The 15,916-nt window shown below is 43.6% G+C and overlaps 1 protein-coding gene across 21 annotated transcripts in view; it reads left to right on the top strand.

Moving 5' to 3' along the window:
• CADPS (calcium dependent secretion activator) overlaps positions 1-15,916 on the top strand; it is a 354,315-nt gene that overhangs the window by 307,604 nt on the left and 30,795 nt on the right. For all 21 annotated transcript variants that reach the window (XM_065550658.1, XM_065550667.1, XM_065550661.1 and 18 more), the window contains 2 exons: positions 787-870; positions 11,768-11,800. In XM_065550658.1, coding sequence (XP_065406730.1) covers positions 787-870; positions 11,768-11,800 — 117 coding nt within the window. The remainder of the gene's footprint in view (positions 1-786; positions 871-11,767; positions 11,801-15,916) is intronic.

Raw genomic sequence — 15,916 nt, 5'->3', positions numbered from 1 at the left:
GGGACGCTATGTGCATATGGAGCATCTAGCAGAGTTCTGATCTTGGTTGGGGCAGTCTATGGCATTGTGGTGCCAAGAAACACATTCCAAAATATCATGTTCACTTGTATGGAAATTGATTTTTAATGCGAGTGGTCTGATATGTCAGCTGTTTAAATTTAGATGTGCTCATCTCTCAGCTCTGAAATAACGTGGTGATAAGTACTAGGACAAATACATAGATAGGTAGGGTACATGTCCAAACTGCTTGTTCTCTAGTTTCAAACTGAGAACAATATTGCAACCCAGATGTCAGCCATCACTGTTACTCAGTGTGAAGATCTTTAAACATAGTCTCCCAACAAATGCCAGTCTGAGTCTCCTGCAAGACAGACCACATGGCACCTCCTTGATCCCTCTCACTGGGTCCATGAGCCATCTGACCTCCCCTCTTAGGAGTGGGTGTTCATTGGCTCCCACTAGAGGGAGCACAAGCTCTCCAACATTACCTAGAAAGGAGACAAGGTAACCAATATCATCTAGGTGATTTATATCATTAGAGGTAAGCTGCGTAGTGCCAAAAAAGTTTTTGACATTCATTCCCTGCATAAATGCTATGCAAGAAATAGTCCTGAATTTAGAGCGCAGGTTATCAGTTATAGACAATCTGAGCTTGGTCCTGCTCTCACTTACATCATTGTAAACCTTGCTTTTGTTGGCATGAATCCTGATTTAACCTATTATAAATCAGATCAGAATCTCTCCCTCTATGTTTAAAAGTGACTGAAATATTTTCCTTTTCAATAGTTTGTCACCATTCTGGAAGGAGTCCTGGCCAAACTGTCCAGATACGATGAAGGGACATTGTTTTCTTCTTTTTTGTCATTTACTGTGAGTAGAGAAAATCTGTTTCTTTTGGTTTTTTGGTTGGTTTCCTATTTTTTACTATAAACTCATTCAGGTCTTCTAATAGATTATTTGGGGAATAACCCTTTTTTTTAATGCTGTTGAGCTCAAAAAATAAGCAAACAGCTTGCTACGTACACACAAAGCTTAACGTAAATAGCTGATAACACTGGATTACCTTGCTGTAATAAAGTTAAAAGATATTCAAACACCATATTGGAGTAGAAAGGAAGAGCCTGGAGCACTGGGCCTGGTGCAAGGCCTGAGGCCTGAACTAGAGGCTGTGAACCAAAGTCAGGTCATGTATTAAAGCAGATGCTTACAAATTGACTGTCCGGAACGTGAACTTGGCAAAGTTGCTGCTCGTGTTGCTAAAACATAGGCACTCCTAAGAAGTACTAGGCACTAGATAGTTATGTAAATACATTACAGAAGGCTAGTACAAATACACCCCAATCTAGTACAAGGTAAGATAGTTTGACAGAATAATGATTTGCAATGTTTTGTCCAAAATATCAGGAACAAGGTACAAGGGGAGGTAACAAACAGATGACATGAAAAGCATATAGTGGCACGTAACTTGTTTGTCTCAGTCTATAAATGTCGGGGTACCTCGCCTTAATTCTTTGTGTGGCCGAGGGGACAGCAGAAACTCCCACTGATGACTGAGCCGCCCCTTGCCACAGGGCACTCATGTGTTAATGTACTTGTGCAAGTTGTGTGAGTCATTAGGACTGTGCATTGAGGGCCCAGTGCCTTTGTCACCAAACTGTGCCTGTGGTCTTTCTCTGATTAACATTGAGGTCTGCTGAGCTAGCAGGCTGCGGTCTCTGCTAGTGCTAATAACACCGGAGCTCCAAGGACAGAAGCACTGAGCAGCTGTAACAGCTTAGGAGCCTTGACAGAATGCCTCAGCAACAACATTCCACCCTTCTACACGTTAGGTGTTGGAGCTACTCTTCTGAGCAGCATTTGCAGGGAGGAGGGGATTGCACTATTTGTCTAACTTTCTAAGTCAAAAGAAGGGTTATCACATATGTGTTTCAAACCCTACCATCATTAGCAGCTGTGGAGCTGCACATTTCAAGAAGCAATATCATATGAAACTTGAACAGTCCCATATTGCTTCTGAAAGAAGAGAGGATAGGAAGATAATGGCATGAGGGTATAAATTCTCAGCACAGTGCACCGAGCCTCTTTAACCACATTTAAACCACATTTCATTTCTAAGAAACATCACAGAGCTAAAACACTGCTCCTCCCACTAAACGTCAACCTGTAACATTGACTGCTTTTCTGGCAACAGAATGGATGTGAATGGTATTCTTGTATGAATACAGTTTACAAATCTTGTCTTGTTAACAACTAAGTCTTACAAGTGCCAAGCTGTATTACGCATTTGTTTTGATAATTGCAGAGGAAGGACACACAAGGGCCAGTTTTCAAAGGTCCTCTGAAAATGAACCCTGTAAAATTTGCAAGGACATCTCTTTGCAACAGTAAAACTTTTCATGTGGGCTTCAAAACAGGTTTTATGTTTTTGACTAGATGACCTGTTGAGGTCCCTTCCAGCCCTTCATTTCTATTTTCTGTGATTCTATTTCTACTCCCAAACGGCTGCACAAATACCTCCTTTGCACCTATGTGTGTGAATAATTTTGTGAGTGCACTTTGGAAACTTCTTTCCATCAGGCCCCATTACAAATACACGTAAAGCTTCTGTATCTTGCAATCACTAGTAATTCAACTGAGAGTGGGCAAGAGACTTCACGCTTATTACAGTTACACATTATTGATATTCTCACATGTAGAATCCATCCCATGACCTAATAGTACTGGTGTGACCTCTCATTCCACAGGCCTCTACGAAATCATTTAAGTATGAATTTCATGTCTCGGCCAGATTTCCCTGGACCAGGATTTGTACTCTCCCATCTCAAATTTCTGGGAATTTTAGAAGAAGTAAGACCACATACAGCTCCCACTCATCTCGTTGTCACCAGCACAGCTCCCTCAGTGTCACTGACCTTGGTGGGACTGTAGAGTCGTGTTTGCCATGAAGAGATCTTCAGCAATATCTTGCAGTTGATTCATCACGAACTGACTGTCCCTGTAACCTCAGGCATGCATGCCTTCTCCATTCTCTTTTGTTTAACTCCATGAGGCTAATCCCCCCTTTCTTTGTGTTTTGGTGGTTCTTTGTCCTGTGCTCCCTTATCCTGTTGCTTCGCCCTCACTGACCTAGAATCCCCTTGAACACTCTGGTGTTGTTAAAACAAAATAATGGGTATTGTTCGTTTTCACCAGGAGTTCCTCTCTTGCAGAGAGGGCTGGAGAGCTGAGGCTGGCTGTCTTCCTTCATCTTAGTGTATTGCAGAAGATTCTAAGTGCGCTTCTGTGCCAACAGCAGAGGTTGTGGAGGCGGCAGCTTTTCAGGCATCGGAAGTGCCAGCATCAGCCTGGGTAGACAGTGTAATGTGCAATTCTTCCTTCTCTGCAAATCCAAGCTGTTCTTTGGTGGATGCTGCATCTCTCACACCACATCATACTGTTTACACCGAATGGTGTGACTTGTGCTGCTCCCTTCTACTGCTGTGTGAATGGAATCCCTATCTCCATGTCTGAATTGCGAAGAGCAATGGGAGGCGGACAGAGACTTGGATTTTGACCAAGTGGCTGTGGCTTGACTAAGCCGTGGAACTCTTTGCAGGATAACTACTGGGAAGCAACCTGTCCTGGCAGCTGTGGAAGGGGAGAAGGCAACGGCCACCCCAAGCTGTCACCAGCATTCCCCGTGTTCGATGTTCGAAAACCAAACCTGGCTTAAACTACCCTCTCAAAACCAAGGCTTGCCGCCCTGTGCGGGTTGCTGCATGAAGAAACCACTGACTCTCACGTGAGATCTCAGGTCTTCTCGCAAAGCTTCCCCCCCTGTGCTCCGAAGGAGATTTGGTGCAATTGGTAGAGAAGTGGCAAAAACCGCAACGCCTTTGGGTTTGGATAAACCAGCCAGCACCACCCAGGGTTGTCCCTTGAACCTGTGCCCACTGCCACGGATGTCACAAGGCTTCAGGCTAGCTGACGTACCCTATCTGTATCGGAGCAATCAGCTCTCAGCCCACATGGAGATTACACAGTGAACACATCTGCTGTGACACCCAAGAGATACGCGCTGTCGGGATGAAAGAGTCTGGGGCAGCCATGGGCCATGCTTTCATGCTTCAGCACCGAGCCCTCAGCTACATGGGCAAATGATCTCATAACCCAGTAAATGCCCCTGACCTTCTCCCAGGCAAGCCTCGAAACTGTGTATTGGATGGAAATAGGAGTCTTGGGTCTCTGGGGAAGAGCACCAGCAAAGAATTAAGGCAGACAGATAGTTCCCTAGCAGCATCGTTCTAAAGGTGTACGGTTGATTAAAGCGTGGTGAGGGGGGCAGTGCAAACCGGCCAAAGGTGCAGGGCTCCTTCGCACCCCACTAAGAATAACACAAGCCCTGGCCGGATGAAATTACTAATAACTTTGAGGCTGGGGGAGAACAGGGAGCAAATTGAGCGGCAGTAACAGGAGGGACAAAGCAGGGAGAGCCTGTTGAGAAACAGTGACCCTGCAAGTGGAGGATGGCTTAAGTTGATCAGCTGGTGGGGAAGTGGGTGCTGGGATGCACTGGCAATGCCGATGGTGTGGGCATGGAAGGGCATCTGCAGGAAGAGTATTGGTGCAGGGGAGATCTCCCGAACACCGGTCAGATGTAAGCACGGCCAAGCACAGGTCTTAGGAGGGAGGCCAGAGGGGAGGAGAGTTCTATCAGGAGGAAGCTGAGAAGCGGGGGCAGCTTCAGCGAAGCCTCCCTGGACACTGCTCAGTTGTAGAGAATGATCTGTCCCCCCAAATCGAGCGTGGTTCCCCGGCAACAGTGGCCAAGGAGTGGAAGGCAGTAAACAAAAGGAAACCCCCCAAAGGCTGCACATCAGGGATCAGGTCTGGGTCCAGTTCTGTTCACTATCTTCATCAATGATTTAGATAATGGCATAGAGAGTACACTTATAAGGTTTGCGGATGATACCAAGTTGGCAGGGGTTGCAAGTGCTTTGGAGAGTAGGATTATAATTCACAATTATCTGGGAAAACTGGAAAAATGGTCTGAAGTAAATAGAATGAAATTCAATCAGGACAAATGCAAAGTACTCCACTTAGGAAGGAACAGTCAGTTGCACACATACAAAACAGGAAAGGACTGCCTAGGTAAGAGTACTGTGGAAAGGGATCTGGGGGTCATAGTGGACCACAAGCTAAATATGAGTCAACAGTGTAACACTGTTGCAAAAAAAGCAAACATCATTCTGGGCTGTATTAGCAGGAGTGTTGTAAGCAAGACATGAGAAGTAATTCTCCCCCTCTGCTCTGCGCTGATTAGGCCACATCTGGAGTATTGTGTCCAGTTCTGGGCACCGCATTTCAGGAAAGATGTGGACAAATTGGAGAAAGTCCAGAGAAGAGCAACAAAAATGATTAAAGGTCTAGAAAACATGACCTATGAGGAAAGATTTTAAAAAATGGGTTTGTTTAGTCTGGGAAAGAGAAGACTGAGAGAGGACATAACAGTTTTCAAGTACATAACAGGTTTTTACAAGGAGGAGGGAGAAGAATTGTTCTTCTTAACCTCTGAGGATAGGACAAGAAGCAATGGGCTTAAATTGCATCAAGGGTGGTTTAGGTTGGACATTAGCAAAAACTTCCTAACTGTCAGAGTGGTTAAGCCCTGGAATAAATTGCCCAGGGAGGTTGTGGAATCTCCGTCATTGGAGATTTTTAAGAGCAGGTTGGACAAACACCTGTCAGGGAAGCTCTAGATAATACTTAGTCCTGTCATGAGTGCAGGGGACTGGACTAGATGACCTCTTGAGGTCCCTTCCAATCCTATGCTTCTATGATCAGTAAGGAGGGCAGAGGAGTTGGCTGCTCTTAGCAAAGAGCCCCAGTGCACTGCAGCAACAATGTGCATCTGACAGCAGGGAGGAGTGGGCAGGACATAGCCCCGGGCCACCTTTATTGTGTTAGACTGTGACTGAGGACAGCGCTAAAGCACTTGCTTAACACAGTCACTGAAATCCTGCTCTGGTAGAGAGACCTCCCTGAATCCGGGTTTTAGAGAGTTTAGAAGTATTCGAATGAAGCTGATTCCCATACCCCCCAGCGGGTGGGGCCAGTCCTGCCCTGAACTCCTTCCACTCCCACTGGCCTCACTGGGGCACTCCTCACGCTGCAGGATTGAGCTGTATCTTCTCGGGCAGGGAAGGTGCCTGTTTTCTGTTGGGAAAGCACCTCGTACCCCAGGGATGCGAATGGAACTAGAGAATAGTCAGTAGCACTCGACAGGTGACCCAGCCCCTATATGCTGCACTCAGGAGGTTCTGCTGAGCTGCACAATTTCCTGCCATTGTAGCATCATTTTCTGTGTTTTGTATTTGCAGTGACATAAAGAGAAGCTATCGCTCATTACAGCGGAGTAGTGCTGCCTCCCATGTTTTTGCCCTGTGTGAACAAATAAAACAGTGCTATGGTCCAAACGTTTTAATTCTAGAAAGCAGTCATCTTCCTCCCGCTCCTACCAACTCCTTCCATCATATGTGTTCCTGTCTCAGAAATGACATGTACTCGGGGGTCTTCTGACAGACGGTTTTATCACCTAGTAGGAAATCCTTATTTTCAGTTCTTGCCTGGAAATTCAATATTAACTTAATATATCTGCTGTAAAGTCCTCACTAGCCACCTCATTATAAAGAGCTTCAGAACGAAAAGACCCTTCTGCATTTGGCCAGACTTTTTTTTTTTTTTAAGTCAAATGTTTCTCTGTATCGGTAGTCCAGTCATTTGATGGGTGTCTGTCTGTGACGTTCCACTGAGTCACAAGCAATGGCAGCTGCTTAATCTGGATGGCCTCTTTCATTGAGCAGCAAAGAATTACAATGATGTTAATTAAAACTAAAGAGCGTATATTACCCCAGGGAGAGATGGAAAAGATCTCATCCTTGTTCTTCACAAATTTTTATGGTAAACTGAGACATTTCATGGAAAAGTCACATAATTTGTGAAAAACTGCAGCCTAGCAAAACTCACACAACGTCTGGTTGTTTGGAAACTTCACTAAATGTAGCCAAATCTTACTTTAGAGAAAAACAAGTCATTATTCACTTTGTTGGGGTTTTTTTTTTTAAAGCAGCTTAGCTTTTTGTGGGTGGAGAGGAGATTGTGGAAGGAAGACTGCATTTTTCTCATTGCATCTTTCCTTGGGCAGGAAGGATTGTCCCATGATTAGGTGCTAATCCAGGATTTAAGAGAACCAGGTTCCAGTCCCTGGTCTACGGGAGACTCCCTGTGGGAACGTCTACACAGCCCGCAGCCCTGAGCCATCGAGCCCAGGTTGACAAAGTCGGGCTAGCACAGCTGTGCTAAAAATAGCTACGTGGCAGCTCAGGCTCCAGTCAGATCCTTCATCTATCCAAGTCAATGGCAAAGCTTCCATTGCCGCCACAGGGCAAGAACCAGCTCATCGGTTGACCAGTGGGGACAGTAGCACCGTCCTACCTCCGCAGGGGGTTGTGAGGATGAATACACTGACGATTGTGAAGTGCGGCAGGCCATGTCGATACCACAGAGAGACGGAAACATTTCTTTTTGCTGAAGTTCCGTGTCTTGTCATTTCTGGCATTTCTTTTTATGAGTTTTAGTCCTTAAAGCCAGAAGGGATCATTATGCACATCCATTCGGCGCCTCCTGGATGAATCTCACTCGGTAATTCCTGCATCGAACTCATTGCTACAGCTAGAGCTGTTTCACGTGTCATTTTAAACCTTTAAGAGGACTGCGGGTGGCTCTCGTGCCCATTTTGAGATCCAGTGGGCTGGCTTTTTGTGTCCGTATAATCTTGTGCCCATCTAGTTCCAGGCCCACTGGTAGGGTTTTGAAAATATCCAGGGCTTGCCCCTGTTCTTTCACCCCAGTTTGGGGGTCTTAGTGCTGGAAATGCTTGAAATGTTACTCTCGGCAGTCACCACCGCTCTGGTCTTTTGTATCGCCTCGTTTTGCTTAATTATTCACACACACGCACCTCATACACTCCATACAAATACATCCACCCACTCACACATTCTGTCTCACACATACAGTCAGCCCCTCATTCAGGACACATAATTTATTCATCCCAAGATGCAACTGTGTGCGTGTTATATTTAGGCTGTTTTAATGGTAGCTTTAGAAATATTTAAAAAGCAGGTGAGCTTTTACACCCAAACAAGGATGGTGAGCCCGTGCTTATCCTAATTAAAAGCATAAGCTTCATGGAAGATCTCAGCTGTGAGCCTTCCAGATGGGCTGCATTATGGTACCGTTGTAAGAGGGTCTCTCTTTATCCAGCTGGGAATTGCTCAGTCTGAAAAGTTGAACTTGAAACTCATGGAACTCCTGTATCCTTTGCCAGCTATGGCTGACATACAGGCTTATGCATTCTGTTTTATGAAGGGCAGCAGAGAAGTAGCAAGAGTTTCGGGTCTTGTAATTGTCAGATATCTGGAAACATACCACAGCCTCCAGATTATCAACATGATCTTTAAATGTGAGCTTTGAAGAGGAGAACATAAGAAATTATCCAGTGGACTGTTGGCATCCTGAAAGGCAGGACTGCCCCTTGGTCATAGCCTTTTTTAGGGCTGTCCCCAGACTACACAAGCTCTGCAACCCATGGACTTGACCTGGAATCCTCTTCAGTGTCAGGGCCAGTTGGGAGGGAGAAAAAAGATCTCCGCATTCAGACACCAGCAGCAAAAGCAGAGTGGAAAAACACGGGTGCCCCCTTCAGTAGCATGGGACCTTACGCTTGCATTGTGCCCTACAAATGGAAAAGCCATTTGTCATGTAAGCTGGTTAAAAAAACCAAGTAAAGGGTAAACATCCCCACCCTCCAACCTGCAGAGAGGGGCTAAGGGTTGCGTGAGTTCAGATAGAAAGATAGGTTATTGTGCCCTTATATGTGGCTTTTGCCTCAGCATTTTTCATACTCCAACAGTTCTTCTTTCCTGGAATTGGTTGCAAAATCTCTGAGGCAGAAGCTGTTGAAATGGAAGCTACATACATGAAAGCTATTTGTGGTGGGTTGGTCAGTTCCTGACAATATTTTTTTAATTAAATTTTAATTTAAATTAGAGCTGTCAAGCGATTAAAAAAGCTAATTATTATTACTCGTATTGTTAATAATGGAATACCAGTACTGTAGTGCAATCTCTTTATCATGAAAGTTGAATTTACAAATGTAGAATTATGTACAAAAAATAACTGCATTGAAAAAGAAAACAATGTAAAATTTTAGAGTCTACAAGTCCACTCAGTCCTACTTCTTGTTCAGCCAATCGCTCAGACAAACAAACTTGGTTACAATTTTCAGGAGATAATGCTGCCTCCTTCTTGTTTACAATGTCGCCTGAAAGTGAGAACAGGCAGGAGCGGCGCGAGGGTTTTTGCCGCCCTAGGTGGCAGCGCTCCTCCTCTGAGCATTCGGCGGTGGGGGTCCTTCCACTCCACGTCTTCGGAGCCATTTGGCGGCGGGTCCCGGAGCGAGTGAAGGATCCGCCGCCGAAGTGCCCCGAAGACACGTAGCAGAAGAACCCCCGCCGCCGAATTGCTGCCGAGGACAGCAAAATGCCGCCCTTCCCCCCCCCCAAATCCTGCCGCCCTAGGCGACCGCCTAGGGTCGCCTAGTGGAAGCGCCGGCCCTGAGAACAGGTATTCACATGGCACTATTGTAGCCGGTGTCACAAGATATTTACGTGCCAGATGCGCTAAAGATTCATATGTCCCTTCATCTTCAACCACCATTCCATAGGACATGCGTCCATGCTGATGACGGGTTCTGCTCGATAACAATCCAAAGCAGTGTGGACTGACGCGTGTTCTTTTTCATCATCTGAGTCAGATGCCACCAGCAGAAGGATGATTTTCTTTTTTCGTGGTTCGGGTTCTGTAGTTTCCGCATCTGAGTGTTGCTCTTTTAAGACTTCTGAAAGCATGCTCCACACCTCGTCCCTCTCAGATTTTGGAAGGCACTTCTGATTCTTAAACCTTGGGTCAAGTGCTGTAGCTGTTTTTAGAAATCTCACGTTAGTATATTCTTTGCGTTTTGTCAAATCTGCTGTGAAAGTGTTCTTAAAACAAACATGTGCTGGGTCATCATCCGAGACTGCTATAACATGAAATATATACAGAATGTGGGTAAAACAGAGCAGGGGACATACAGTTCTCCCCCAAGGAGTTCAGTCACAAATTTAATGAATGCATTATTTTTTTTAACGAGCATCATCAGCATGGAAGCATGTCCTCTGGAATGGTGACCGAAGCATGAAGGGGGCGTATGCATATCTGGCATATAAATACCTTGCAATGCCGGCTACAAAAATGCCATGTGAACGCCTGTTCTCACTTTCAGGTGACATTGTAAATAAGAAGCAGGCAGCAGCGTCTCCTGTAAATGTAAAGAAACTTGTTTGTCTGAGCGATTGGCTGAACAAGAAGGAGGACTGAGTGGACTATTGGCTCTAAAGTTTTACATTGTTTTGGTTTTGAGTGCAGTTATGTAACAAACAAAAAAATCTACATTTGTAAGTTGCACTTAAATGATAAAGAGATTGCACTACAGTACTTGTATGAGGTGAATTGAAAACTACTATTTCTTTTGTTTATTAGTTTTACAGTGCAAATATTTGTAATAAAAATAATAATATAAAGTGAGCACTGTACACTTCGTATTCTGTGCTGTAATAGAAATCGATATATTTGAAAATGTAGAAAAAACATCCGAAAAGATGTAATACATTTCAATTGGTATTCTATTGTTTAACAATTAAATTAATCACAATTAATTTTTTTAATCGTAGTTAATTTTTTAGAGTTAATCGCGTCAGTTAACTGCGATTAATCGACAGCCCTAATTTAAATGTAACTTAAACTTTTGAGTGAGCTTAATCCCAGCTTGACAGCCCTGAACTCCTCAGTCTGTGTGCCAAAGGCAGTCACAGTGCAGGCCTGCATGGACCTCCTCATCCACACGCCTCGGTGCTGTATTGGAGGGGGAGTATTTGTGTGCCTTGGCTGACTGGCCTGGATCTGCCAGCAAGGGCTCCAGTGGTCTTGGATTTCCTTAGGCTGTGGACAGTTGTTTACTTTGAACTGGAATGAAGCCACCAAGTTGTCATGCTGTGGTAATAACTTTTGGCTACTAAGTTTGCATTGATTCCACTGCCAATCCCTTGAGCCATCCATTCCCCCCAAAAAACTGTTCACAAAAATACATTCCCCTGTCCTATTTCCAGTCATTAGCCAGCCAACCTCCAGGACTCCTGTGTGCACCCCAGCTCCACGTCCCCACCCCGCTTGCTTGTCTGGGTACAACCTCCTCAGTGACCTAGGAGTTGTGCAGCTGAGGATACCTGCCTTAGCCACATATATTAAAATCTGACTCATATGTCATGAGAGTTGAGAACAAGGCCCTGCTTGTTGGCAGCATTAAGCCCCCAGAGAAATAATAAAGCGAATATATTTCTGTTGGCCTTTTCCAGAATCTCTGTACCTCCCCCTGCTCATGGAGAAAAAGGAGAAGGAGAACTCCCACACCATCATCTGCTGCAATTTGTGCCTTAGCGACAGTAAAGCCACCTCTCTTGGGTTTTGGGGGTTTTTTTAAACCACCATTACGTATAGATTGAAACAGGAAATGTATCACTTTAGCATCATTTTTTCAATCAGCATCAAGTTGTACTAATGTTATCTTTAGATATTATTGTATGTATTAAACGTCAACATGAGTCTAAAGTCTAGTTTTTTTCCTTTACAGGTGAAGGCGGCTTCCAAATACGTCGATGTACCTGTAAGCACAATTTAAACATTGCCTTCTGTCTTAATAATTTGCATTGTGTTTTGGTTTTACTGCACATGTAACAACCCCTCAGTGTGGGTTGTCAGCTGCTACTGAACCTAGGACTTTCAGTGTGATAAGCGTAGGATTCTAACACTTGAGCTGAAAGGAGGACCTGCGGTAGCTGGTGTCAATATTAAACATTTATCCTATGGAGACCGGCAAGTAGGCAGGGATACGTAACTAATGGACTTCACATAGTATCAAATAGGTACCGTATTTACACAAGGGACTTGGGTCACTGCAAAAAATCAGTAGCAGTACATTCTGTAATTTTTTTGTGTTCTGTAATTTTTTTCATTGAAACTTGCCTATATAAAGTAGAGTGTAATTTCAGAGAGAAAAGTCTAGAACGTGTTAGAGCTGAGTCAAAATATATCTAACACACTTGCTAGCCTGTTTTATTTTTATTCTTCTAATTGCTGGCATATTTTACTCTTTCAGAAAATGCTTTTCGTTTTAACTTTAGGGAAATGGTGGTAAGTTAGCAGTGCGTGTATATGGGAAACAGTGTTGATGAAAATAAAAAATAACCAAATTTGCTCACGTTTGCAGTTGTTAAAGAAAAATTGTACATTGGCTCCTCTAATTAGAGCTTAACACATAAGGAAGAGAGCCCTTCAAGTTCTTAGATAAAGCTCTTAAGTTGCCAGAAATTTACATTTAAATTGAGTTTAAGTGCAGTATATGAATGCTAGTTGGAGTTAGGGATTACTGCTGATAAACGAGGTTACATTTACAGACAGACTTTGTGCTGAGTATTTACAAATAAAAACAAGTACAGGGGAGTCACATCTTACACGCGGGTTAGGTTCTGAAAGTCAGCACGTAAGGCAAAAATCTCATATAGTCAAACGCTCATTGAGTGGAATGGCGGGCGAAATCGCCCGCACTACAGGTACAGTATTTAAATTGTTATTTTTCTCTCTTGTTTGTTGTTGTTTTGCCGAGCGCGTATAGTTAAAATCGCGTAAGTTAAATGCACCTATGATGCGACTCCACTGTAGACTTAAATACATCAATCCAAATTCTGCACTCAGCCACACCAGTGTAAATTGGGTTAACTCCACGGAAATCAATGAAATGTACATGCGGCCTTGAAAACGCGCCAGGTTAGCTAGACAGGGTTACTTCAGCGTGTGTGTGACACACACCACTTACTATGGAGGTGACATATTTGCATGGGCATGGATCGAGCTGGCGCACTAAAAACCGAATGTAGCCATGCTCGCCACCCCAAGTACGCACCTCACGTCTCTGGTGGGCACACCCTTGGGGGAACTAGCGCCTCCTGCCTTTCTCACTGCTGCAGCTGCCTTCTAGTTTGAGGGCACTAGCTCAGTCAGAACTAGGGTGAGTAACGCATCCTCAACTCCAAGTGTAGATAACCCCAGAGAAGTGTTTCCATTTCCTTACCCCAAATGTGGAATTTCCCTCCCCAAGTACACCTTCCTTGGGTCCAGTATGGGCAAGATTTAGTCCCAGGCAAGTCAGAGCTTTTCTCTGCATAAAAATGTCCTGGCTTTAAAGTTTGGTATGTCATGGCCCTTGAGGGGTAGAAGTGGGCCATTTATAACACTGGGAAGGAGCTTTTAACCTCCCCGTGGGACTCAGCAGTCACATGCACGGAAAGAGCTTGAGATGTCCGACCTTAAAAATGTCTAGGCTTCTAAGTCACTGAGGCACATTTGACACTTTCAGCTGCTAGGACTTCAGATACAGAAAAGTACAGTGAATACAGCATTCCGAGGTGGAGGGTTACAAGAAAGAGTCCCAGTAAAATCTGATATAACTCTCAAACATTTCCAAAATAGATTTTCCTGTAAAATAAATGATGGTGTCATGTAGTATCAAGGGTTTCTTGGGATTCCTTTGGGATGCCTTGCACAATGCTCATGGCTTACCCCATGTGAGCAGTTCACCCCAACCTCATTCTAATAAAACCTTTAAACCCCACCACCAGCTGTTACACACACACACAAACACACACACACGTCCACCAATATACTCGTGCACGTGTGTGACCACATATTTGGGGGTGTTACCTGGACTCTGTTTTGTTTCAATTTTATGATCAGTCACTAAATATTACAACTTTGTGACATACAACAGTTTTTGTTACCGATCCCCCAGGACACCCTGTCTCCAAGGCTTTAATTTTGAATTCCTTTACCCGCTTGTCCGATTAAGATTTGGCCACAGCAAGACAGTGCTGGAGTCCATAGTTCAAGGTGTAATTAAGGTAGCTGTGAAGAGCCTTTCTCTTTCCAGATCAGAAAATTAAGAGGCAAAATGCTCCCTGAAGAGTTCAAACAGTCCAGTTGTGTTGTCAAGGTAGAGAATGGAAAAGAAATATCAGAGCTACAACACCTCTTACAACACTGTCATTAATGTGCATTTTATGTGATTGTATAGCAAAACCAGCATCACTTGGAGAGGACTGAGCTGTTCAGGAGGCATAAGGAAATAGATTTAAAATGACCCTTTATCCATAGATGTTTGGCTGATGTATACTAACTTTTTTTGTGTGAAACGAGATGACACAATATATCTGCATGGAAATGTCAAAGAACAACATCTAACTTTTTGAGAAGAGTTCTCTGTGAATATAGGCTTCCACTTGTATCGCAATGTTTCCTGAAGCCTGGACTCCATCATTTAGTTAATATGGGCCAGATTCTACTCACACACAGGTTTAAAATTGGTGAAACACCATTAACTTAGATCAGGGGTCGGCAACCTTTCGGAAGTGGTGTGCCGAGTCTTCATTTATTCACTCTAATTTAAGGTTTCGCGTGCCAGTCAGACATTTTAACATTTTTAGAAGGTCTCTTTCTGTAAGTCTATAATATATAACTAAACTATTGTTGTATGTAAAGTAAATAAGGTTTTTAAAATGTTTAAGAAACTTCATTTCAAATGAAATTAAAATGCAGAGGCCCCCGGACCGGTGGCCAGGACCCGGGCAGTGTGAGTGCCACTGAAAATGAGCTCGCGTGCCATCGGTTGCCTACCCCTGACTTAGATGGAGCTAGCCTTCCTTTTCACCAGTGTAAGCGAAAACAGCATCCACAGTAGTAGTGAGCCACTGTATCTCTCGGGGAAGTGCAGAGAAAACCACATTCGATGATGGGTTCCTTCTCTAGGGAAAAGAGACGATATCCTGTTATTGAGCAGATAAGACGCATCACTGACGTCTAATTTCAGAAACTTGTTTTGTATCAAAAAACTGCAACACTTATAGTGCCACCATGAAACTGGCACAATCAGTGTGCTGAACAGTGCTTCAAAGTATAACACTTGACTACGGCCGCATTTGTGTTGTCCTCATTGGTTTTCAAATTAATACCTTGTCATTGTTTCAGTAGGTGTTAAGAAATGTTACTGGCATCCCAAGGGCCAAGCATTGGCCCTTTGCTTGATAATTGTTTGCTTTGTATTAAAAAACTCCTTTCCCACTGCTTTCCAAACGGTCCTCATTTTCACCCTGGAAATTACACAGGAGTGTTAACTAACTTCAATTTACAGTGGCTGACAATCACATCTTAGAGAGAACCGATACTTTGTGATCTGAGGTAAATCGCAGTAATGAAAACTAATGACACTCGTTATTAACAAACTTACAATGTGCCATGGAAATTTAAGGTTCTGTGGCAGGTCTTGTAATGACTCCTGTTACAGTATTTTAATGGGTTTCCTTTGAGATCAGTTTGATTTCAACATATCAAGCAGTGTGAACTCAATGGATTTTTTAGTATATTTCTCCCTCTCCATCTACTTCAGTTACCGTCTCCTTTAAAGAAAATATCAAAAGTATCACTGCCTTTCACAAATCTAATGTACTTATAAGTTAAGGTTTAAAACCAATGAACATATTTGGCCGTATGTACAGACATAACTACAGCTCTAGGTATCCTAGAAATGTAGCACAGATTTAGACATGTTGGGAAATTAGCTGATTTATGATTTAACTAGTTTATTTTAAAATATAAGTCCATGTTCAAGCAAAAGTCTAAGTTTTAAACAACAAAGAAATGTGATTTTGGTGTGAATAATAAAATGTTCATT

The sequence above is a fragment of the Chrysemys picta genome, chromosome 7 (assembly GCF_011386835.1).
Source record: "Chrysemys picta bellii isolate R12L10 chromosome 7, ASM1138683v2, whole genome shotgun sequence".
Lineage (NCBI taxonomy): Eukaryota > Metazoa > Chordata > Testudines > Emydidae > Chrysemys > Chrysemys picta.
This window is presented reverse-complemented; position numbering and strand designations above follow the sequence as displayed.